The sequence below is a fragment of the Zosterops lateralis genome, assembly GCF_965231275.1.
Source record: "Zosterops lateralis genome assembly, chromosome: 12".
NCBI lineage: Eukaryota > Metazoa > Chordata > Aves > Passeriformes > Zosteropidae > Zosterops > Zosterops lateralis.
Window position 1 is genome coordinate 18,660,177 of NC_139772.1, and position 26,623 is coordinate 18,686,799.

The 26,623-nt window shown below is 39.8% G+C and overlaps 1 protein-coding gene across 1 annotated transcript in view; it reads right to left on the bottom strand.

Moving 5' to 3' along the window:
- Positions 1 to 26,623, bottom strand: part of PEPD (peptidase D) — a 142,099-nt gene that overhangs the window by 45,209 nt on the left and 70,267 nt on the right. The window contains exons 10-11 of the mRNA XM_083870097.1: positions 15,812 to 15,880; positions 9,328 to 9,405 (exon numbers count right to left, since the gene is read on the bottom strand). Coding sequence (XP_083726223.1) covers positions 9,328 to 9,405; positions 15,812 to 15,880 — 147 coding nt within the window. The remainder of the gene's footprint in view (positions 1 to 9,327; positions 9,406 to 15,811; positions 15,881 to 26,623) is intronic.

Here is a 26,623-nt window from a genome sequence, read left to right on the forward strand (position 1 = left end):
AGACCAGGAGCAGGCTCAGGGGAAGTTCTGACCAAAGGGTAACCTATCTGACTTGTCTTTTTGCTGAATGGATGATTTATTTTTTTTCTGTCTTTACTACCCTAATTATTATCCATTTTTAACAGACATATTTAGTAAGTCTCTCAACTTACTCTCCTTAGCAGAGTATTCTCTTTAGCAGAGATACTTTGCTGAAAAGTCAGCAGAGATGGCAGCAAAGCCCAAGTTTTGGCTGGTTTCCATCCACAAGGAGCCTCCCCATTGGAAAGGCAGTATCTGGGGCACTCATGGCTCCAGCTGACTTGCTCAAACAAGGAGCTGCAGGGAAGAGAGGGGTGCACTCAGGGAGAAACCTGTACTGGCAGCTGAGTACTTCCCAATCAACACCACAACAGCAAACCTCACTGGCTCCTCACCAGAATGTGTCTCACCCACACAGGCTAAGAACAATACAGCCACCTTTGCAAGTGACTAAACTTCTGCAGGTGACTAAGCCAGTCCATTTCTAGATGTCTGCTGAGAAGTGGAAGGTACTGAAAGTGAACTGTGAAAGTTTCATACTTCCAATACAGGCCACGATTCTTGGTTGCCTACCTGGCCTTTCAGCAGCTGTTTCTGGACACTCTGACCTGTGTTGCCCGGCCTTGACAAGCAACCACTGGAGATCAACTGAAGAAGGGTCAGACCTTACTTGAGGATTTTACTGTAAATATTGTGATGTTTTCTTACGTGTTATGTGCATGCTCACACAGGTGTCCATGAAAGTAAAAGGCAAACACTCCCAATGTCCTTCCATGATGAAAACTGGGCCAGTGTCCAATGGCATAGGTTCACTTAGGTTTTTTGACAGCCTATGGTTATTTTGTTGATTGTTCAAGCAACTTCCAAATTATCAGTTCTCAAATGGAACACAACAGACAGGAGTTTTAGAATACTCTACAGAAGCTGACAACTGAATGAAAACTCCCTGAGAGGACACTTGTTAGCTTTTCCATTGACATGTCCAAAAGTTCAAGCCAAGTGCACAGTAGTGAAGGTAGCAAGTAGTATTTCCAAAAAGGAGGCTGCCTGTTCCCCATCTGAGCATGTTATTTCACCTGAAAGAACATTTCCTTGCTATTTGAAAGAAACACCCACTCATCATGGCAGCACCTGAAGTGGAAGTAGAGCACTGCATTGTGCAATCAGAAAGACTCCTGCCCTGAACACCTCAGAGGGCTCAGCAGCACCACAGCACCAGGGCTCCTCCTGAGGCTCTGCAGGCTGTGCCTCTGCCAGGGGGGAACAGAGATTCTCTGGACAGACACAAGAGAAGAACCAACACTGACTGAACACAAGGACTGGGAGTTATTTTTGGTTCAGGGGGAACACATGAAGTTGTGTTGGGGATAACTGTACCTTCCCTCTGAGCCATGTAGTGGTTTAAAAGCCAGGCAGACTCCCACTAAAATTGTATTTTGGTCTACCCAATTGAGTTCCCCACACCAATGAGAAAGATTTTGCTACAGAATTCTATCCAACAACATCCATCAAGAGGACTTCTATCACACTCCATGTGTATTTGTGTTAAAGACCACCACAAAAAGCAGATTACAAGTCCAACAGCAGCCAGGTTTTTTCAGACTATGCTGGGAATGCTACACTAAAACTGTGACAGATAAAACTCACAGTTGACAATTAAAAGGACATTTCACATACATTATAGACAGCAAAAATTACAAGGCAGACCATAATACAGCACTTTAAGGAAAGCTAAAATTTGTTACAGCAAACACACTACTAATACTCAGGGCTTTGGTGAAAAGGCTTAAACATTTCTGACAGCAAACAACCTCACAGTCTGAATTAACCAGTACTAACAGAACACATTCAATTACAGCAAAATTGTTGTTAATTCTAGCAAATGCATTTCTCTATTTTTAATCAAATTCAATTTTTCTGAATTAGCATAAAATTAATATAGTCCATAGGTACAACAAAATGAAAAATACCTACACTTGATGAAAACAGTAAATATTAATCCAAGAAGAGGAATCAAGCCAAAGGAATTATTTCAGAAATGGATAGCCAGTTAATTTTGCAATCAACCAGTAAGTAGTAGCAATGTACTTTGTATTATTATTAGAAACAAAACCATTACTACCAACAGGCTGTTTCAAAATTGCAGACTGAAAAGTTAAAGCTAACCATAATTTTTGCATATTATTACAGCACTGAACTTCAAATGCATAAAAGTGCACGAGGCCAAATGAAAATACTAGTCTCACCCACATAAAATAGTTGAGCATTACATCTGACACATTAACATCCTGAGATCTTACAAGCAGTGCTTTCAAGAAGTAATAAATACAATATTTTGTACCGTAGGATAGCTGGTTTTAATAGCAGACACTGAAGGACTTGGGTTGGAAAAGGAAAGACTTCTATTATCTGATGGAAAAAGATGGTCAGTTCCTGCTTTTTAAAGGCAACATTGCCCCCACCTGGACAAATGAGTTTTGGTTCTAGGTTGATACCAGTATTGTAAAACTCGATAAAATACGGAGAATCCCAAAAAACACTTTGGAAAACAGATATAGCAAACTTTGATAATCTTTTCTGGTACACCTTTTTCAAGCTCACCGAAATCTTTTCTTGATTTATTTGAAATGTTTCCAATACTTTCCTGAAATAAATGACAGCCTCTCAGTACTCACAGAGAGTCTTACACTTACTCATTCCTCCAAAGAAGAGAATAGTGCATTTCCTACAAATAAAACTGTATAATATTACAATAAATATGTGGATATCATTTCAATGCAATATGTATGCAGCAGAAGCAGAGTGTCTGCATATATAAAAGATAAATACACATGGATTATACATGAATTGACAAATTTTTGATTATAGAAAACTGTGTATTATGCTTTAAGGTCAAAGAATTAAAATCAGCAAAGTAACTTTTGTTTTAGCTAATAGAAGGCTTAGCCATGAACAACTGAATCTGGCTAGCTCTTGCAAGAAGCATCTTTCTTTTGTGATATTCTGCACAGAATCACAGAATAGGCTGAGTTGGAAGGGACCCAAAAGGATCACCCAGTCCAGCCCCTGGCCCTGACCAGACTCCCCAGCAATCCCTCCTGGGCATCCCTGGAGCAGTATCCAAACACTCCTGGAGCTCTGGCAGCCTCAGGCTGTGCCCATTCCCTGGGGAGCCTGGGCAGTGCCAGCACCCTCTGGGGGAAAACCTTCCCCTGATCTCCAGCCCAAGCCTCCCCTTCACACACTTTGGAGTGACCAGCCACTCCAGGGAGCCTGAAAACTGTTTTTTGTCCCTTTTCAGTCATTAAAAATAAAAACCATCCCTCTGCTTCATCCAGAACAACCTTTTACAACCACCTGTACTTGCAGCCAGGAAAAGCTCCCTGTGATGAACAAAGCTTCTGAAATGACAATAGGAGACGTGCTAGAAGGATCTTTTGAGAGCACCACAGGTAATAATCAAAAGAAAACACCAAAAGCTACATACAAGTGCTGAAGGGAAGGAAGGAAACCCAAGTTTGACAGCTTGAGCAGAGCACATACATGTAAAGCTCCCAGAAGGCTGCTGAGTGTTTGCTCTGGCAAGAACAGTATGTTACCAATATGAAAACATGGGCAAAGCTCACTTCTTTCCACAGCTCTTATTTTAGTGCCCCCTGCTGTCAGTATTATTCTGATGATTTAAATTTGCACTGGGATATTAAGGAAATAAGTAGAAACAAAATTATGCCTCAGTTAAACTATTCAGATAAAGGCCTTTTGCAACACTGGACAGTTTTCCATATCCCCAGCTCTATCATTTGATTCAGCAATAACTGTGCTTGTTGATATAGCCAAAACACATTTAAATAATTTAACATTATGCTAAGATTGTACTTTTACGACAGATACGTTTGGTTTTGTGACACTAACAAGGCTTTCTGGTACCTGAATGCAATAAAACTATTTCCAGGTAAAACTTCTTTTACTGTCATCCACAGCAGTGAGGGCACATCATGGGAACAGCAATGAGACACTTTCTGTTTTACCAAGGATACTGCACTCTGCCCAATGCTGTCATTGAAATCAGTAAGTTATTTCAATGAAATAAGTAATTAATAATCAATTATGTGAGTGTTAAAAGTAACAGCCACATAAAATGAAAGACATCATCCCATTGAATGATCCAACCTGCTTCTATTTAAACTTCTAAAAGCTAGTTTTATTTCATAAATAATAAATAGTCCCACTGCGAATACAAGGTTAATGGATTTTCTCTTAGTTTTGCTGCACTTCCCAAGCAGTTGATGCTGGTTGTGCTTCCCTTATTTATACTTTCACCCAAGCCCTCTTAATAAATTCCACTGTGGCCCTGGCCCCAGGGAGGAGCAGTGTCCCCTCCAGCTGCCAGTGCCCAGGGCAGTGCCTGTGCTCCCTGGGTGTGGAACAGACCCTGTGCAGCCTCAGGCTCAGCTTCATTAACATTGTAACTTAGGAGGATATTTCAAAACGTTAAAAACACTTTCTTTTTGCAGCAGAATAGACAATTATTTTCCTTATTTTGCAAAGCCAAAATGTACCTACCAACCCCCCAAAATGTCATTAAGTGCTTGAAGGTCAGTGAACCTGCCAAGGAGAGTCGTTTACAAAGTGCTGAATTTTCACATTTGTCAGATGCTGTAAAAAACCAAGACCTGCAGCTCATGCCACCTGCAGAAAAGCACCTCGGGTAATGGCTGTATCCATTCCAGTTACATCTGGCTGATTTTCTTGCATTTCTAATATTTAAGTGTAAGCCTCATCATGAAGAATCAACCTTTATTTTAGGATCACAGGAGCATTTTCTATTTACCAAACATTGCAGGAGCCCTGCTGATCAACTGCAACAGAACAATCAACTCCTGCGTTTGGCACGTGGCAACGCCAGGAGCCCACAAAGTCAGGCTGCAGGAGCCACCAGGATGCAAACCAAATGCAATAAACTACAATTGTACTCAAAAACTTCTCAAATCAAAACATAAAATGTACACTTCAGGTTCATATCACTGATGGGTTCTAGAACAAAGCAGCAGCCCACAAAGGTGAGCAGAGACATTTGCCTTGCCCCAGGCTTCCTGTGCTGCACATGGCTTTGGTGTTCAGTGTTCCCTTTCCCTCTCCCCCAGCCATGGTGTGATTCCACACTGCAGCACTGGCAGGGCAAGGGCAGCAGGCAGAAAGGAGGACCCAAGGCAATTTGCCTCCATTATTTTTAAGGAAGCTTTCATTTTCCAGATGGCAGATGCTGATTTGTTGAGACAACACTTTCCACAGAAGCACACTGGCTCTTACTGAATTTGTTTTGGGTGCTGGTTCCCAGGGTCAAGTCATAACTTCCAGCCAAAGTCAGAGATCAGTTCGAGAGAGTTGAAACCAGAGTTTCCACCTCCCATAAGGGCCCTCCAACAGTTGAACCAGTATCTTTCTGCAGTGTGAACAAAAGCCAAACTGCTCATGAGACACCTGCCCAGAAGAATGAACCATGAGGGGGCTGCCATTTGATGGGCGAGAGTTCCAGGTATACATTTGCTCTTGATTTGTGCCTAAAGGACTCAGATCTCTGCCCCTTCAATTTATTTGGGTTATTGTCTTCTTAAGTAGCAGCTTTGAATTTCATTCTACTCCTCACCAATCTTTGAAAGACCTTTGATTTTCCAAATGCTGGAAGCCTCTTGTGTGCAAGACAGGAGATTGCAAACTACAACAAGTACTTTAGCTCATGACTCCACTTTCCCTACTCCCAAATTCAGTTCCAGGCTCAGCACAGAAACAGAAGGTCTTGGCATCCAATTAGTGATGTGATTCCTGGAGAGGATGCAGTGAGTGTCAGCCCAGGGCTCAGCTCCAATCCAAGCTGTCAGAGCTTTAAGATGACAGAATAAAATCAGTATTTGTCAACAGCCTGGCCATACATCATCACTGCAAGCTGTGAAGGGCAACATTCTAAGTAGAAGCTTTGATCCGAAGTTAATAGTGAGTAAAAGGGCCAAGTGCCTACAATGGTGACTCAGCCTTTATCTGGATGACCTTTCTGACCACAAAGACAGCAGACACCTGCTTAGGGAATGTGTTTGGGTTAGAGCAAATTGATAATTTCAATGTCCACCACAGAATGCTATAGTACATGAATCATTTATACAAAAAACTGAATTGCTGCTATTACAATATTTGCTTTTAATATCCACACAAGTTAAATATCTGTATCCTGAACACCTCAACTTCCCTAAAAATACTGATTTCTTTCTCTGTCAATCACAGTGCTTTGTGTTAGATAGCTATTTCAATATTTAACACATTGAAAAGGATAGCTCTGCTTAGCAAGACAGTGTGTATTAACAAGAAGTGTCAGAAATTCCCTTGATAGTCCTTTGTTTTGCACTGGGATCCTTTAGTGCAGAAGCTGTACCTATAAAAAGTGTGGATTATGACGCAGTATCAGAGATGCAATTCCATACCAGTTTCTTACAGAAGCAATAAACTCACTTGATATAGATTAATTTTTAAAAAAAGAACAGCATAAAGCCAGACTTTTCTAAACCTGTCACAGCTTTTGATGAAGTCAGAATAGCAGCCTTAAAAAAGATATAAAAATGAAATAGCACAAATATTTTGGCCTATGATCTTCTTTAGATACAACTAAATCCTTGTTATTAATACTTTTAAAAGTGCAAACAATGCATGCACTCAAGCAATTCACAGAAGCAAAGCCACAGTCGTCCAGATGTATTTTTTCTACTATTCAGGTGCTTAGTTGACTTATTTATGATACTTACTGCACTGCACTGCTTTGTACATAAAAAAACTGGGCAGCACATTTCTGCAAAACCCACGAATGTTATTCATATCCGCTAAGTAATGTTGAGAAAAAGACATGAAGTTCTACTGAAAAATTTATTAAAAATCATACCAAATACCCAATCTTCCAATTCTATTACATACAACTCTATGAATAGTTAAATTAATGCTATGCCAAAATGCTGGCAGAAACAGAAATAACCCTGAAACTACTCTTACCTCTTTTTCACCAAAAATAAAGTCTAATTTTTCCCCATGCTCAGGGCTTCCTAAGACTATCCAACAGAGGGCTCCCCACAGCCATTAAAAAGCTTAATTGAAAGCCAATATACAAATGCTAATATACACAGACAAATCAGCACAGTGTCATTTTAATGCCTCCTCTGTATGCACACACACACCCTTCTACACCCAAATCAGACATTTGTAAAGTCACACAGTGAAATACTCAGGTAGTGCCTTGGCAGAATTTGTATGCTGCTCATGTATGCTACATCTCAAGACTTTTTCTGAAACACTATTTTTAACTGTGGAAAATGAGTGTGCTTTTAAATTGCCTTTACAGAAATTAAATCACTTTTTCTTAATTTTTTTTATTCTCCCTTGAGAATAAAATAAATGCTCAGGAGCCAGTGTGGAGCAGAGTCTGCTCTGTGAGTATCAGGCAGTGGGAAAGGCAGGGCAGTGGCTGGAGCCTGATAGGTGTTTGTGCATCTGGGGCACCCTTTGCTGACACCCCCTGCACCTGAAAACATCTCCTCAGCAGGAGGATAGTGCCACCACACCACTTCTTCAGCAGGTTACTGCAGGCTCTGTTAAACCTTGCTCTCTCTGGTGAGGCAGGGGTGCTGCCCAGCAGTTTAGAAATGCTGAAGTGATTGATGAATTTGGTGGGTTATGGTGTCCTGACACTAAGATACCTGAGGCTGATAAAATCCAAATGTATTTTAAGGACTTCTCCAGCACTGCAGAAAATAAGGGTTTGCAAAGAGTCTTGTATGAGCTCCTGTGGTTTAAGAAGGACTACAGCCATCCACTAAACTGTCCTTGGAGACTGTAAGTGAAAGATTCCTACACATATCCTTCACCCTGAGGTCTCCCTCACCGTTTAAAGACCTTAGTTTTAAATATGGGATATCATCATGCACTGTGGCATATCTTCTCTCAGTAACATGCTGAGATTTCCTGTATGCTACACACCTTCTTTTTTAAATTTAATTGAATGACACAACTGATACACTTTGATGTTGGCATGTCCTTCCTGATCAAAAAATAGCATACCATCTACTCAAACACAACATAATCATAAATTACAACTATTGCCCTGCAATAAATTAACTTTAGTACCTGATGGGCTTAGTAAGCTATTAACCACAGATGAAGATAATATATAAACTATTGTACAAGAAGCTTTTTAAAAAGTTTTTACAGTATTACAAAGAAATTATCTATCTGTAATTCTGTAAGTTCACTGTGCACAGGCACCTGAAGATGTGCCTGAAACTTTAGCCAACAAGGCATATTTTTAAACTTCTGAGGTTCAATTTGTTTTCCATAATAGGTTTTGAGCTTATCAATGATAATACTAATTTGCTTTTCTTCATACATTTACATTCCACTGTGAAAATACACACCTACACTCTTCCTGCATAGGCTACAAAGGTAATCCAATGCAAGTCCTCCACTGAATGTCAGTGATTAACTTCTCCAAAACTAGTTTTGCATTTTTATATACAAAGGCTTTTTGACTCATGAGTTGGGAGGTGAAGTACAAAAGTTATGATCTGATATATTAAACATCAGACAAATAGGTCCGTCTTTCAATTTATGGGAATGTATTTGGTGCTTCTATTCACTCTGCTTTTACCTGCAGTGATACTGCAAAGCATGTGGACACGTAGTACACATAGACAAAACTTTGTGGTATTTGCAGCTGTATTACACATCACTAAACTCTAAGTAAATCTTCATAGGAAGTTTTTGGCCCAGCACAAAACTAGAAATACCCTGACCTGACTTGGATCTCCTCACATATTCTAATCTCTACTTTCTTGTTGGGGTGTCTGTGTGCACATAGGCATTTGGAAGATCTAATCCAATCTGCAATTTCATGCAATTCTCTAAAAGTAGCCAACACTCTCCTGATCCTCCCCCCCACCACCAGAGCTGAGGCTGGATTTGAGGCCAAGAGCAAACTCAACAAATTTTGCAAGTGCCCTTATACTTAGAACACAGCCATTTCTTAAACTAAATTCCAAGTGCCTCTGGTGCAGAAGTGTTTGAAACAGTATCTCTTTCTCCCTTTCAACTGGAGATGCTGGTGTACAGGACCTCTGGAAGAAACCAGAACAATCTGGCATGCAAAGGTACCTTCTATTTTAAAGATTTAGACTTTTTATCAGCATGCAATTATCCTTTTTCTAAGGGTACATACAATATGGAAACAGCAACAGTGAACCAAAAACATCACACAAACTCTAACCCTTTGCTTACCATAAGTCTCCATCTTCAATAGTCCTGTCATTTGGGGCTCCAGCATGGCCATAGTGCAAAACAGAGGAGTTGTCCCCACTGATGGGCAAAAAAGAGAATCAGCACAATTAGTGGAAGAAGAAACATTAAAAGACATTCACACAACAAGAAGGAACACTGTAAGCATCAGTGTTTTCACATAAAAAGCAGCTGTCAATCCCTGCCCTGGTGTGGGCTGCAATAGTCACTCCACCACCTGTGCAGCAGAGATGGGCACAGAATTCCTGTGCCCTGGCTGTAAGACAGGACCTTGCTGAAGGAGGAACATGGTACACCTCATATAAGTATTTCCTGTGTCCATGACAGTGTAAAGGAAAGGATTATGCACAAGTAATTTATAATTTACACCCATTTATTATTTTCTGGTGGGTTTTTTTGTTTGTGTGTTTTTTGTTTATTTTTAATTACTTAGTGCTATTTTTCCCTATTCGAGGTTAAGTAGTCTGAGGCATAAAACAAACTAACTTCCACTGAAGCAAAATGTGGCATTTGAAACACTCTAGGAATCACTGGGGCTGGAGAAACTGAGCTGTCTGAGGGAACAGCTCCAGTTCCCCTCCGGAATGGCTAAGGGTGGTCTCTGCTGGAGGGGATGCACTGCTTGGGGAACACTCACAGCTTGCAATGCCAGCAGCAGGAGAAGGTATGAAAACTGTCACTCTCTTCTTACCTGCTGTTGAAAAATCACATTGCAAAGATAAGATTTTTATTCCTGGAAACCTTTCAGAGTAAACTGCTGATTCACAGGAATAAAACAGTTCCAGAGAAGGATGGGCACTTGTTCTGTGGTTCTAAAGTTCCATGATCCACTAAGTGACCTACATCTGGCCTTGGCATCCTCTCTTGCCTACTGATATTCCTCTGGGTCTATAAAATGTCAGTTAAAAGGCTGATAAAGATCTCAAGCCCTACCTATTTTTCTTTTACTGTTCTCTTCAGCTAGATGCTCTTGCTTTTTTCCTCTTCAAAAAGCTGGAAGAATTAGATCACATCCAAAAATACACATGTTGGGACACGGTTACTGCAGCTTCTCTCCAACCCCTCCAGCTCACTTGCCAGCCTGTATCTCAGCTTTCATCAAAACCTTTCACTGCTCACCCTGCTCAAATTTAGTTCTTTCAAGTTGTGATGCTGGAACAGCTTTGTATCTTGGATGACAGGAATCTGAGGCTCAATTTCAATCAATCTTTTGTTGTATCTGGAGTAAATGTGACATCTGACATACTTCTCATATTAGACTTCTGATGTGTGCAATTATAAAAAGAGTGAGCATGCACTGTATCCAAAAGGAGATTACCTTCAAGACACATGAAGTTGTGATATCAGATATTTAACAGATCATCAGTCATTCAGATAATTTCATAAGCAATGATTATGGAGTAGAAAGTACTAAGTTTCTGCAGGCTTTCAATCTAAATGGCTGGACTGTGTCCCTGGAAGTATTTAAAAATGGAGCTAAAACATGTAGCTGTGGCACTTGGGGACACAGCTGAGCAGTGAACTTGGCAGTGCTGGGTTCATGGATGGACTGGCTGATCGCAGAGGGCTTTTATTCAGGAATAATTCTACACTGATATTTTGAAAACAAAATGTATTTATTGTTAACTATTTTCTAGCATGTAAGAATCACTATGTAATAATACAGTGAAAGGTGATATTTCAGAATCCCCGGGGTGATTTTCTGATACCAGTGTATTTCATAAAATTATACACATTCCAAACAGAAAATTAGTAAAGTTGAAGTTGTTAAATCAAGAGTTAAAAAGCCCCACAGAACTAAGGCTGCAACACATTCATTTTGTGATGCTGGCTTAAGCACAGTTTCACAACTGCCTGGATGATTTTTCCTTGCTGGATGCTGGACTTGAGAACCTCTGCTGCTGTGCAAATAGCTAAAAATGGACCTGTATACAAGATGAAGACAGACATCAGCTTCTTTCTGAGATGTTCTGTCTCCTGGGCACTGTTGCAATATTTTCTACACCAGGAGACTTTCAAAATTAGTTTGCTCTATCTGAAGAAAAAATCTGTAATAGAGCAATGGAGTGCAATCAAAAGCAAAGGTCTTCTGTGGCAGGCACTGTCTAGTGGGAGCTCTCCCACCAGGTGACAGAGGTGCAGACTGCTCCCACCCTGCATTGCAGCATCATTTCCTGCCTCGCAGCATCATTTCCTGCCTCAAGAACTGCTTCCCAGGTGGAGAGCTAAAATTTTGGGAGGATGGCATGTGGAAGCATCTGGAATGACCTTGCATGACATTGTTTGGTGTTTAAGGAAAAACACAAGAAATAATAAAAAACCACCAACAACTGGCGCACACATACACACTCCACAGCAGTTTGTCAGGATTTTACCTGCAGATACTATTCCTTATCTCCCTCCAAAACTGGGGACAAAATAAGAGAAGCAAACAGCACATGCATATATTTATGATCAACTTTTGAAAAATTATCATGAACCTTAAGGGCACGACTCCATGCTTGTGTATTTGCAGACAGCTCGTTTCCTTACCAAGACATGCTGGCACCCTCAGTGACATACCCCACAGCAGTGCAGAAATAAGTCATACACTTCCATTTGACAACAAAACTTTCAACAAAACTCATTGCAAACACAAAGATGAGGGGGTTCTTTTGCACATCTGAATGTAAAGGTTTTAGTTTACAAAACATTTCTGTTAGTCTGAGCAGCAGCTGTGCTGGGAGCTGCAGACGGATCTGTTTCCCAGCCCCGTTGGTGCAGCGTTAAGCAGACACAATCTCTGTTGGCATTGCAGGCTCCTGATCTGTCAGGCACAGCTTGGCTCTGTCACACACAGGATCACAGCACACACAGCACAGGTGGTGCTGAAGACCAGACCTGCACACCATATGTATTTCAGGGCTCTGGCTGCTGGGATTTATTGGCATGAGAGGGTCTGCTCCCCTGGGACCGGCTCTGGGCAGGTACCCTGGGCTCAACAACCATTAGCAATGACCTGCTCCTGAAAGCTCCCCTAGCTGCTTCTCACCCACAACAAATCCAGCATTGTGCACTGCAGGACTGATCCCTGGCTCTGCTCTGAGCAGGCCCTGCCGCTGAGGATGAGTGGGAGAGCTTGACTCAGAAATGCACTACTGACCCAAATCAAGACAGCAGCATGGAAACCTCCAGTGTGTTCCTGCTAAGAGGTGCATGTCCAATCTCCCTTACAGGGTGCATTGTTACCACTGTCCTGAGATGAAGGCAGGAAGATGCTTCTGGAGCAATGATAGAGAAATTATATATTTCTGTATCAAAGTAAATGCTACAGTTATCCAGAAATTGTTCGCATTAATTCAGTAAGCCTTTCAAGGTGGCTTTAAAACAATTTCAACAAAACCCCCAGCCACTGGCAAAGCAAATGAGCCTTCATGTAGAAGCTACTTCTTTCTTTTCCAAGAAGCAGCAGTTGCAACATCTAGCATGAAGGCCCCAAGTTTAAGACAAGTGCTGTGGGGAGGGGAGGATCACTGGCGTCCCTGCTCTTTTCCATCAGCACCTCTGAAAACCACCACCCACAAGGATGCCAACCCTCACCTTCAGGCAGCCAACTTGAAAAACCCTCCAAGAAGTTTCTGCGTATCCATTTCTATTCCTTTAATAACTGGCTTCTAACTGGTGTCAAAGACATGTTTGTTACAGAAAGAATTGCACGAAGCAGCAGAAGAGCTGCAAATTAACACCACTGAGAATGCAAACTGCAGTAAGAGATTCTGATTCGAGCAAAGGAAAACAATCTGCCCAGATGCTTTTTAGATCAGAAAGCACCCTGAAAACAAATTATTAGAAGAAAGAGGAGCAACGTCAGCAATATTTTAAGAATTGGACCATGCTGAGCATCAAGCACTACAAAAAAGTGTAGCTAGTAGCTCTATATTAAGAACATCTAAAGATAAAAAACAAAAGAACATTGACTAAAACTGGAACCTATTTCCATCATGACCTACATGATCATAGAATCAACCCAGAAGAAAGCATTAACCCTTCTCGCCACTTTTTTGCCTAAGGCATGAAATCTTAAAAAGTTGTACTGAAGTGAAAGAAAGAAAAGCAGTTTCAATAAGTGTCCTAATCTGGTCCAAAAAGCTTCACTTATGGCGACCCTCAGAGAGAAGAAGACATTTCACTGCACAGTGTTACTCTAAATGACTGACAGCACCTGATGAGAGCCGTCATCTGCCCAGAGACATCAGTCAGGAAGATCTGAACCTGATTCTAAGACCAGAGAGTAACAAACAGCAGCTGATGGTGGTTTCTGTGGTGTCCAGAGACATCAATGCCTCCACCACCACCACCTATCTCCAGCTGGAACCTCTGCACCTGCTCCCCAGTGGATGCCAGCATCTCACCCCAGCATCACCAGGACACTGGGAATGGATCACCTTTGTTTTCCCATTTCCAAAAATGGTTCCTTGGTACCCTAAGGCACTGCAGAAGGACAGCAATAAATAAATGTACCCATCACACGACAAGCGATTTATTTCTGTCCTGAAATATCATATTGATTATTCCTGATTTCCAGTTTAATCAGCGTATTTTTGAAAAAAATTGAATAACAAACTTGTTTTTCATTTAAAAGGATTATTCTTTTCTATGGAAACTACTATCAGGCCTGTAATCTAAAAAGGAAAGATCCTGTCAAAATATGCCCATTTTAAGTGTTCAGGAAAACACAAAATTCAGCATGAATAAAGTAAAACATTCAAAAATCCTAATTGCAAAAGCTATTTTTAGCTGTAAATGTAGTTAAGTGAAATATTTACAATGCATGACATTTTCACAGTGTTAAAAAAAGTGTATTATTTTTGCCATTATTATGTTAATTGAATTCATTCATTTATTAGGAGCTGGCTTAAAACTGTTAATATTATTCATTCCTAGTTCATCACTCATAGTCAGAACGTAGAATACAAAGACCTTTGTCTGTAAATTGCTATCTCATGTAATTTTTTTTTTCAAATCAAGTTTGTCTGGACTTTTAATTCTAGTGCTAGGATACAATGCCAGCTCCTAAGGACAACAGTGAGTCACAGTGTTGTTTGGACCTTGCATTTTTGGTCCTTGAAGGACAGCCCTTCTCTGTGTTTTAAATCCTCCCATAGTTCAGAGGCAGCTCTAACACCACCCCCATGCCCTGCAGAGCAGGACAGGATGTCCAGAGAGCTCCTGTCAGGACCTAATTCTGAGCTACTGCTGGAGCTTTCCTTCCCCAGGGTTCCCCAAGATTTGCAAAACAGGTCCTGGGCTCTTCAGTCCTGTTCCCACAGGTGACAAGGATCCATGGCACAAACACTGACTGGACATTTCTAGAGGTTTAGCAAAGTGATTTCACCATCAGCACCCAAACCAGATCCTGCAGCACTGGTTCTGATCCACTGTAAGTGAATGTGAAGTCTGTAAGGCTGTGACAAATCACACCATCACTGTCTGTGACAAAAGCTTAGAGATGGAATCTCATTTCACTGGGATGTTAATTCTCAAGTTATACAATGGTACTTAAACCAGGAAACTTTTCAGACAATTCAGGTACACAATTTGCCATAAAACTGCTCATGCTTCTGCTGCAATTTTGCATATAAATTGGAAAATTGTATTTACAAATAAGTAATTGAGTAAAGTGCAGAAAGAAGTGAAGGTGCTAATTGTTCTTATTCCCTTCAAAGCAATATAGCATTATTGTCATTAACATAAAAATCATCTTTTGTGAGTGTATGTGACCTCAGTGTAGAGCAAATGCTTCTAAATAGCAGCAGAACAAGTGGAACATACATACCAACATATATGGCTCATCTAACTGTCACACATCTCTGATTAGATTAATTCCACTAAGTAAGATTAATCTCTGCATGAAGCACACAGCTGTTCTTCAGCATGTATCCCACACTGTTCCCTTGTTCATTTCTACAAGTGCAGGGAGAACTTTTATACTACTTTCCCAAACACAGTGACCTTCAACACTAGCTGTTAGGCAAGAAGCAGAGAGTAAAAAATTCCAAATTCCAATGAGACTAATTTAATTGCATCCTAATATTTGAGACAAAGAATTTTGAGGATGATAAGAAATATTTCAGGTGTATTTCAAAGGAAGTATTTTTGAGCAACAGAGAATAGCTCTAAAGCCCTTCTCCATTATGCTATTTAATTAAAAAAACCAAGTGCAGCACAGGAGTGAGCATAAACACGATCTTGCAGCAGCAGCAGCCATTGGGGAACCTCTGGAGTGCAGCAGAATCTATTTACAAGTTATGTCTTCAGGAGATGGAGGTAGCCACCTACCTGTGTTTGTCTTTCCAGTGAAAACAGGTCAGAACTCACTCTGGTGGCACTTGCAAACACATGACATGCCTAAAAGGATCAATTTTACAAATATCCAGGGGAAACTGATTATAAGGATCACACAGATCAGTGTAAACCACCCTCTTACCTGCCACAGATGCAAGTGTAGGAGGTATGGCGCATCCCACCTCGAGTGTAGCAGTAGTGCTGGAACAGGCTGCAAAGAAACAAAGGGGGAAATTAATTATTTATGCAAAGTCACTCCAAGATAGGGAGAAAAAACAAGTTCTGCTTGAGTACAGCTGTGTTGGTGTAAATCCCCAGCTGCCCAAGAAGGCTCTCTGCCCATTTCTGCTCAGCTGAGCACTCCAATTGCCCCCATGCAGAGCTGAGCAGCCCTGCAGAGCTGCACACCATCTCCACAGAGACATTAAACAACTCTGCAGCAAAGAGGGGCTCGAGGACAGCTCAGTGACCTCAGATGGCAACTGCCTCCCTTACAGCTCAACACCAAGAGAGTTCATCTGACCACAGAACAAACAGGATGGTAACAGTGAAAGTGCTGAAGCTGGTAAAGCTAGCCAAACTCTCCCAAGTGGAACTAAGAAAACCACTGCATTGCTGCATTTCAGATACACAATCTCATCCATGATCCTTCTTTTCAATCCTGCTGCCCTCAATCTATGTAATGTAGATTCAAGAAAAGTGAAGTCCAACCAGCCCTTCACAGAGAAAGGAGTTTGCCAAACTGGCCAAAGCTCTCCAAAATAATTTCAGCAGAAGCCCTCTCATTTTTACCACTTGACAGACACCTTCTGCTTCTGGAAGCTGAACTAAATATCCCCTGATCCTGATTTGCATCTGACTATGCTGTTCATCCTCCTCTCCAGACAAGCCAGCAGAGTTCTCCCTTCACATAAAACCAGGTACTTTCTGCATCACAGTCTAGGCTGGAATGGACAGCCTCAAGTTTTCTTGTCTGTAGCACAACAGACACAGAGAAAATATAAGACTTATTTAATTTCAGACTGTGGTACCTAAATACCTCTATGATCTTTCCCTGTCCAAACATGGGGAAAAAAATTAACCCAAACTCAATCCTAAGAGCAAAAGGATCATGTGATACCACGAGGCCAAGTCTCCTGCAGCCTCTAAAGGACAGTACGACACAGCATTGTTTGCTTTGGTGAGTGCTTGGGACAGGGAAGGGAGAACAGCCTGTGGAACTCCTCTTTCACTGCCTTCCTGCTGGAGGAGCTGTTTGGCCTTGAAAAGCATTACAACACTCTCATCTTCACTGTCAAAGTCCCCTTCACATGAGGGCAGATGTGCCCAAAGCACAATTAATATAGGATTAGGTGCTTTACGAGCTAAGCAGACATCATGGATCCTTTTATTCTTTTTGAAATATGCTCTAGTTACAATCCAATTCCCTGTAATACTGAATGAATTCCAAAACCTCATTTCTTGTAATACTGAAATCATTTCATTAACACAGAGTGATAATGGTGCTACCCAAAGAATAGAGATGTTGTGATTTTGTCCTTCTTCAGCAACAAGCCACAGAACACAATGCAAATTCAAAAGATATTAAAGACATTACATGCTTGTAAATCTAAACTGGATTTTAAAATTACACAAAATGACAGTATTTAAAGAGAAACAAAAGAAAACATACAAATTAATCACATATGAAAAAAGAGAAGCTTCCATTTAGAGACTCAGTAGAGGGACACTCTGCTTACAAGATCTTTTTTCTGTTCAAAATACTGTGGTGTTTTACAAGGCAGAAAACACTAAGTTTGTTTGGGCCTATAAATGAATAATGGTAATGAGTAGGTCAAATGCCAGAGAAGGTAAGGAGAAACTCTGACATGGTGAGAACCCAGCAGAGATATCACTAAATTGAGCTAATAAAATTTATCACCTAAACTGTCATTTTTTCTCACAAAGACATTCTTTCATGGAAATGGACATTTCAAGTGGAAACATTTGCTTGCAGGCAAGGTTTACTCTGTAAGACATGACACTATACACAAACATTTTGTACAATAATTATACTGTTAGATATATATAGTTACATTTTAGGAAGCAACTTTTAGTGTATTTTACAGACCCTTCAGCTTAAATGATTGAATAAGCTACGTCCTCTGGACAGCAACTTCCAGTAATCTTATAAAGAGCTTAAAAATGAAATAATGAAGGCTCTAAACATCTCTCCACCATCAGTGATGCAGGATAGCAATGTTTATTTTTCCACATGTCAACTGAGCACATATTCATAGCTGCAATTAATATGAAACTTTAATCCAGTAGCCAGTAGCAGCCAGTTGCAGCCAGCAATAATAGTCACCTCTTGCAGTACTACCCAATGAGCAGTAAAAATCAATCAGTAAATTAAGGCATGCTTTGTGTAATCCAGCTGTTGCCTGAACTTTATTTCTGTTTTCATCACACATCATGGACTTCCCTTTAAGAGTAAGAAATAAGAGGCTATTCATGTGATTGAGCTGATGATAATACAACTCTGCCAGATGATGAGTTTCCTGCTAGTAAAACTACTCACATCACTTTTTTGAATTCACTTTTTCAGGGTATGACCTCATGCAATTGAAAAAAAATTTCAGAATTTCCATCAGAGACAACCAACATCCTTGTACAATACGTCAGAGATAAATGAAGGACTGGATATCCCTCTGATGACAAAGGCTGGCTTTTCAAAGGTTCAAAGTGTATATGTACAATTAGAGAAGGTGCCAAGACTTTGTAGGTAAAGTCTCAGCTCTACTGAAGTTAATGCAGATTCTGCCAACTAGACTTTACCACTCTAAGATTTCACTGTCTGCACTCTGTAAGAACCTTTAGCCATAAGAGCAACATGAAAGTATAAAGTCTGAAATAGTTGGATGGAATATAATTTAATCTGGAACTCTGTATACATTGCAAATCTTGCATCCTGAACTTCTCCTGGTCTTTTTGATAAGTGTGGAGGGCAAGTGTGTTCAGCCAGTTTGATGTTGGTGCTGGATGCTTTGCCCTGAGCTTCTAATGCAACCAACACAGGTACAGAAATGAAGCAGCTCTTTCTCTTCTCCTTGCAGGGGTTTCAAAGCTTCCTGCCACGTTTTGGGCAGTATTTCTCTGGATGGCAAGTGTATCACCATGCAAGTGTGGCCTCAGAGGTGTACACAAGTCAAGCACTGCTGCACTGGCTTGTCACACGTCACCTGCCAGCTTTGCTAGAGGTAGCAAGGGCTGTGCATTGCTTTGGACACAACTGGTTTGTTGCTGTTGCTATGTAGAGGAACATCCTGGGTTTGGTGCTCTTTTTTCTCCTAAAACCATCACTTCTTTTGACTGCCAGTATGCAGAGAGCTTTTAAAAACTCGCTGTTTTTTCCATCTGGTTAAAAAAAACCCAGGCATTAGTCACCATCAACTTGAGTAAATCTGACATGAGTGCCCTTCCCCCCCTCCTTGCAAATTTTCTGAGGCACAAGATAATGTTAATCCCAGTGCTCTGCTGAGTCTCAACTGCCTCACTGACTGCTTGAGAGAAGAAAACTACCCTTTCAGAAATAATGGGTTATTCATCAGTCAAAATAACAGAACAAGTATTTACTTGCAGTGTTTCAGATCCTATGGAGTACTGCATATATCCAAACAAACCTCCAGAATGCTTAAAGAGCCTCAACTTCAAAACAGCCTAAAAAGCCATTAAAGTAAAATCTTCTACAGTCTTTCTGACAAATTATCAAAATCACTCTGACAATGATGTCTGTGTTTCATGTCCATCTTTGTTCCAGTTTCTACAGTTATCTAATGCACATTGACAATTACAATCATGTGTGTGCTATGAATGAAAAAGCATTAAGTAAGGTCAACAGTTTACCTAATTTAAGTGAATTTACAGAATAAAGACACTTAAAGCAGGAGAAATAGAACTATATGTATTGATTGCTCTCACATTTTGCTTATTTTCAGGTCTTCCTCATCATTAGAATACAATATATGCAAACACACTCAGTACCTTTATTTTTATTTCCCAAAATAAGCACATAAATAATCTCTAATTTTAATTCTTATCATCAGCTCTCCTTGAGTTATCATAAGAAAGCAAAATTTGCATTTCTCAGCTATTCACTCCTGAAGAGTGAACAACAACAAGACACTTCTAGATCAAAAAGGTTCAAATCATAAATAAAAATCAAATTGAGCATTTTGGCCTGTATCCTACAAAACCAGAAAGAAATGCTATTACAGAAAGCATAATAAACATGAAGAAAGATGGAACTAAAATCAGCAAGAATATCTGAGCCATAACTGACAAAAAAAAAAAAAAAAATTAAAACCTGGCCAGGTTTCTATAACACTGCCCAAGTCATTCCTCAGTGACATCTTCGGTGGTCCCACACCCTCAGCAAAGTGCTGCAGAATGAGACATGACATCACCTTAGGTGCAGGAACAATTACTCATCCCAAGGTTTCTGATGAGAGAGAGAGAGAGAGAGAAAACCACTGAACAATCCTGTTCATTGTTCCCAGATACTGCATCTAGAACATCTGTGGGTACTGGTGGCTCAAGAACCTGATTTTTAGGTTGTGTATCAGAGAGCTCTGCTGTCAATTTGCCCTGTGAAGCACAGAAGAGTCAAGGACACTTGTAGGTCAGTGTCTCATGATAGTGGTTATACTGAAAACATGTATTTCAGAAAGTTGCCTCCTAATAAAAAGAAACTTTTGTATACTTCAAAAATAGTACTCTTTGAACATAGCCCCTGAGAGTTGCCTTGAAATGTGAGCAGGTGGGTTTGAACTACAAATTTGAAACCACAGTAACTTAAGAGAGTTCTGGACAGAACTTGGAGGATTTTCTGTAGTTCCTTCTTTTATTTTTATGACTACAATTGGAAGATGTAGGTGAATATCTGTCAGGTATCTGTGCACTGAATTACTTTTGAATTGCAACTAGATTGTGCCCTTATGCTTTTATATGGTGTAAATATGAAGCATAGCCATGACAGAGGCTAAAACCCAAAGCCTTTCTAAGGCATTCACAGAAGGCCAAATATTCCAAAGCTGATTTCTCTAGTAATATCAGGACTGAAAGCCATTATTTTCATCATTTAGACACATAAAAATCTCCACATAAGAAAGCTGTAAAGCCTATACTCTACGAAATTGTTGAGCCACAGTAAATATAATTTGCCCATGATTACTAAAGCATTTATACTTAACATCAAACCAGGCTGAAAGAAACATGCTCAGAGGAAAGAAGACAAGGTATGAGTAACAGCCCATCAGTGAATACAGGAGCAAGGTGAGCAGTGCTTCCTTTAATCCCACTCTAGACATAGTGACGTTCTTAAAAACAGAGCATTTCTCTTTGTTAACCTACTTACTCTGCTAATGTAATTTATTTTCCATGGCCAACTAGATGCTTAAAGGCTTAGCCTATCTAATCCTATTTTCATTTAGTTCACAACAGCACACTGCAGTACTGCAAAACATCTCTGAGGTTGTTTTGTTTTGTTAAACAACAACAACAAAAAAAGTCAGTCCTTCATTGCAAAAGGGTAAACTAGAGTGGAGAAGTGTAGGAGGAATAATCCAACTTACTATTAATGAACAAACACTGGATTACTAGCTTGCAGCCAAACAAGAGAAATAGCACAATGAGCAGATGAGCAAAGTTATTCAACACCTTGGAGACAATACACTTCATGATTTACGTCTGGAAATTGTTTAGAGCAGAACTTGCAGACCCATGAACAACAGGAAACAAAACCCCTTCTGTGCATCGACTTCTTAAACCAACTGGTTACACTACTCCTAATGAAAATTTTAGATTAAATTCCCTGGCTGGATTACTTTGCATGCTCACAGAGGAGAGCTGCTGAAGCTTACTATCAACAAAGGATACTGAAAGGAGCTACACTTTGAAGCATCTCTATTTACAATTGTCCTAATTTGTATCATGCACAAGCAGAAATAATAAGATTTTTTAAAAAATACTGATCCTTCTGAATTCTAACATCTAGATTCTGTTCTCATTTTTGCTGTGTTTTCTCTAAGTAAGTTATTTTTCTTTATGTGCAGCAAATACTACGTAATAATAGAACCTTAAAATGTTATTTGAGTTCAGCAGGGACAGAAGAAGTGTAACTTTGGCAAGCAGGTATGGCACAGGAAACTGGCAGTACATGAATGTAAATACAGTAGAACATTTATGAAGTAAGGAAGAGCTGTGTAGAAGCAGTACAGAAGTAAGCAGGCTCATCTCTGTAATAAATGATTCATATTGGGATTCCTAAGTGAGTTACTTCTCCGTACTGAAATGGATCACAAGCCAGAGCTCAGAGCAGGAACAGAGTAATATTACCCTAAAATGCAGATATATTTTAAGATACAAAACAACACAGATCAGAAAGAATACTATTCCTTCAGGAAGCAAAGCCCATCAAGGTAAAGCCATTAATACTGTCTGGAAACCAGAGACACACAAAACAGGAAGTCCATAAATAATACAAAACTTGGCACTGTCACATATGTCATATATGATTTGCAATGATTGAACGTAATTGATAATATCAGTTCAAGAGCAGAGAGTTTAGGTGAGGGGTAATTAGCATTTTAATTGCATAATTGGGAATTATAAATTACCTGTCTTATGTAAAGAATAACTGAAGAGCTTATATGACACGAGCTGATAATTCATCTTTTTGTCTAAGCTACACAGGTTGGTGAATTTAGAGAATCAGGAATTGCATTTTCCTCACACACAGAGACATTTTATTTTTGTTTTTTAATTTCATAGCTCATGCTTTTATCTATTCCACATGAAGAAAATTTTCCACCATCACTTTGCAAATCTAGAATTTCTGAATGACTTTTGAGTCAGAGAACATGACTCTGATACTGCAGTAGTTTAAGATTTCCTGTGGAATGATCTCTCCTTCTCCCTTCCAGACTGACGTAAGTTTTTTCTAAGAGGACTGTTGGAGTTTAATCCAATTTTTTTCTTTTTCTATGAGGAAAGGGCAAGAGCTTTCAAAGATGTGATATTAAAGAAGTGCATATGGACACTTTCACTTGATTTGTCTTTCATCTGATTCTACACTGGTGCCATACGTCTTTGACTCTGAAAATTCATCAAGCTATGCTTTTTCACAGAAGTTCAGCTAAGCTATTTCATTACCAATGTTCAAATGCAAACAATGATTATGTAAGCCTATAACCTCCTACTCAGCTGCTGCTTTTCCACAAGATTGGCAAGACAACAGAATGGGTACCCTAGAGATAGGACAGTTACCACGAATGCTCTGTAAATACCACTTTTCAATAAGCCAATCTTTAAATTAACACTTAAGAAGCCATTGAAAATGTCTTCAAGTATGGTTGTCAAATTACTATTTTCCTGAAATTCTTTTAACTCTACTCAGAAAATTCACTTATCATTTGTCAGAAGTGTTTGATTCATCTGCATAAAACCCAGCTGATTGTGAATTCAAATATTATGACTATTACACTACTGAAATCTTCAACTATCAATCCTGTTGAAATACAGTTAGTGTCTCATAGTAATTGAGCTGATTAAGATATTCATAATAAAAAGGTTTAATGCCAACACTGACAGACTTGTAAGTCAAGGCCTACCTCACCTTTTAGAGTTTGGTAGGCAGGAAGTGTGTGCAGTGCTGGTACAGGATGCACCTCCTGCAGAGCTGCCAGCTCAGCCCAGGGGCTGTCACAGGAACACAGACCAGGAATACCCACAACACTGCAGCAGGGCTCCAGCCAGGCCAAGGACCCCAGGAACTGATGGACAGACAAAGCTTGCTTGGTACCAGAGATGGCCATGGCTGGAATTCCAGCTGTGATTAGACCAGTGCAGGTAATGAAACTGAGCTGATGGAATGACCATGCTGCTCCTCACAGAGCCACAGCCCCTGTGTGCCACAGCAGGGAAAAGAGGAAAAGCTCCCTGCTCTCCAGCTGGGAGGGTGAGCACTGGCCCCAGGAGCATAGGGTGTGAAGGTGGGAACTTGCCCTGTGCTAAGCCCACATTCCCTGTGCTCCTTCTTGCTCCTGCCTCTGCCAGGCTGCACTAACACACAGGCTCCTCCTGCTCTGCTCCCTACAGTGAGGAGGAGCTATAAAACCTTGAACAGAATTACTTTCCAGAGCAGAAAGATTTTCAAATAGTTTTCAATCTTTACTAAATACATAAATGGGAAATGGATCCCACTGCTGCACTACAACACAATGATCATACAAAAATCTCTGTTTTCATTCTTCACCAATTCCAAAGACCACTTGGAATCACATCCATTACTAGCAAGGCAGAACAAAGTTCTGCAGTGGCCTACATTACATATTTAAATTTAATATTATGGAAAGAGATGGCACAGATTTTTCTGAGACTCATTGCTCCATTTCCAGCTCTAATAATTCTAGATCACAACTGGCATATTTTAAATTAAATTTTTTGTAGTTTAAATCTATTTATCAACAGCTAATTAACGAGGTCTAAATCCTTTGATGACAGAATGATTAAACTGCATTTTAGCTAATCCATCTTTAATTAAAATGCTGCCAGCAAACCATTTCTGGATGTGTAAAAAAAGACACATTTATAGATGCTCACTCTTTAACTATGCATTATGTAAAGCCAATAATTAGAAGAACTCATAATTTCAATTATATTTTAATTACTGTTACATATAAAACATGCTTTAATAGATGTAATGCAATACATTTTCTTTCTTTACAACCCACTAATCATTCCTATTGGGGTGACAACCAAATAAAAGGAAGTTTAATACATGCGATAGTACAGGAATCTTTTTCTAGCTTTGAACCAAATCTCTCTCCATTTCTTCTTTGCAGTAGAAAGGTACTTAATTATCTCCAAATCTAAACCACAAATGAATCCCTATAAATCCCTGCTAAAACTCTAAGAGGAGATTAGCAGTAACTGACCATAATAAAGATAAATGCTTTATCCTTATTATTGCACCAGCATGTTTTCAAGTTTCTTCAACTCAAAGCACAAGGCTACTAAAAGCCTGCTCATTAGGAAAAAACAGGAGGTGACAATTAACCAATTGTCCTATTCAATTCCTTTCTGATTTTAGGAAACAACAAGAGTCAAGAGAAGCTTTAGTTACTGGAGGAGCCATCAATTCTCATTTCTTTAGGGTATCCCCTTGCCTCCATCTGGGAGGGGAGGGTGGTAGGTGAACATAATGTCATGGCTGCAGCCAGGTCCCCATCACCTGCATTAATGGGAGACTGAGACTTAGAAATGTGACAGTGATAAAAATTGAACTGTTCTTTACTATGGCTAAGTCAGTTTTCAGTGCAAATCTCCTTCTAAAACTGGTCAGGAACACTCAATATCCCATAGCAATTCAATCTTTCAAATTTCATGTTATTGCAGTAGATTTTGTTTAGCTAAGATGAACCAAAAAGGGATAAATTACAGGTTTTAAACATGTTTCTAAGCTCTCCATGTTCCAAGTAGTTGTACATCACTGTAAACTGTTTTACAGCTTTCCTGCTTGCAGTGATCTGAATGTGACATGAGGAAAGCAGTAACTGTAGGAGAATCCTGTTTACCCACTATACTGTACTTTACAAATATTGAAAAGGGTATATTATATAATTTCTTCTGACTCAGACATGTTAAAATTGAATTTTCATGTTGATTTCTACTGTTTGGATATGTTAATGAAATTGCTGGTATTTCAGTTTATTTCAAGTTTTCTCTAAAAATATTTAACATTTAAAACACTGTGATAGTTAAGACGTTTTCACCAGTCACCTATCATGAAGTCACTGAACATGCAAGTACTGAAATAACCACAAAACAAGACCTGAGCTACTGCCTAGTTTGATTTATATAAATACTATCCTTTCATTTCCATTTTTAACTATTTCTGTTAATAAGCAATCTCTTGGGGGCAGAGAATATATTTTACTACCTTACAAAGTGCATTGTCCATTTATACTCTGATGAAATAAAGAGAACAACAGCTTATTATGAAGAGGATATGAGCTACATCTCCTTGAAAGAACATGTCTGGAAAGGTCATTTGGAGTATCTAAGCACTTATATCTAACAAGAACAAATGCTGATGTAGCAACAGCTTTATCAAGATTTATCAAGAACACTCATTACTTTTTAAAAGATTGTAGTAAATCCACCTGGAAGAGAAAACACACCTCCAAACTTAGGAATGGTACCTGATTGCTGCTCCCTCAGGAGCCTTGCAGTGCCAACAGAAGTGACAAAAGCAGACAACCAAGACTGCATCACCTCACACCACCTGGTCTCCCAACCACATCACTGGTTTTCCTGTCTCTCATGATGCCTTGGCAGTAAGAGACCAAGGACAAATATGTTTAAGGACTGCACACACAGTAGTATTAAACAAGGTGAAATATTCAAGAAGAAATATTTTAGCTGTTAGAAGCACTGGGGAAGGACAGTAATAAGGCCAATACCAGAAACAGCATTATGATAGAAGCTAATCAGATATATATTGACAGCTTGTCTTGCTTTCAGTTTAATGAACTGCTTCATTCCAATGCTGACTATAGTAACTGCTTTTGTTTGAAGACACTGTCACTTTGGCCAGTAAGTGTTCTGATTTCCTTCTCAGTCTACAGAGACTGCCAGAGCAAGGACACAGCATATAAATGCCAGCTGTCACCTGAGCGGTGACTAACAACTTCTTGGGAAAGGTTTCTTGGAGGAGGCTCATGCCAGACAATTTTACTTGCCAGAATTCAGAGCCCTGCAACCCTGCCCGGATCTCCCACGTACTTTCTGGAGTAACACAGTGCATTGCTGCTTCCCCAGCAGAGAATGTGCAACTAAATACAGAAAAGCTGGTTAAGTACTTCAGAATCTTCTAGCAAACTCCACAACACTATCCAAACTTTTCTTAAAATTG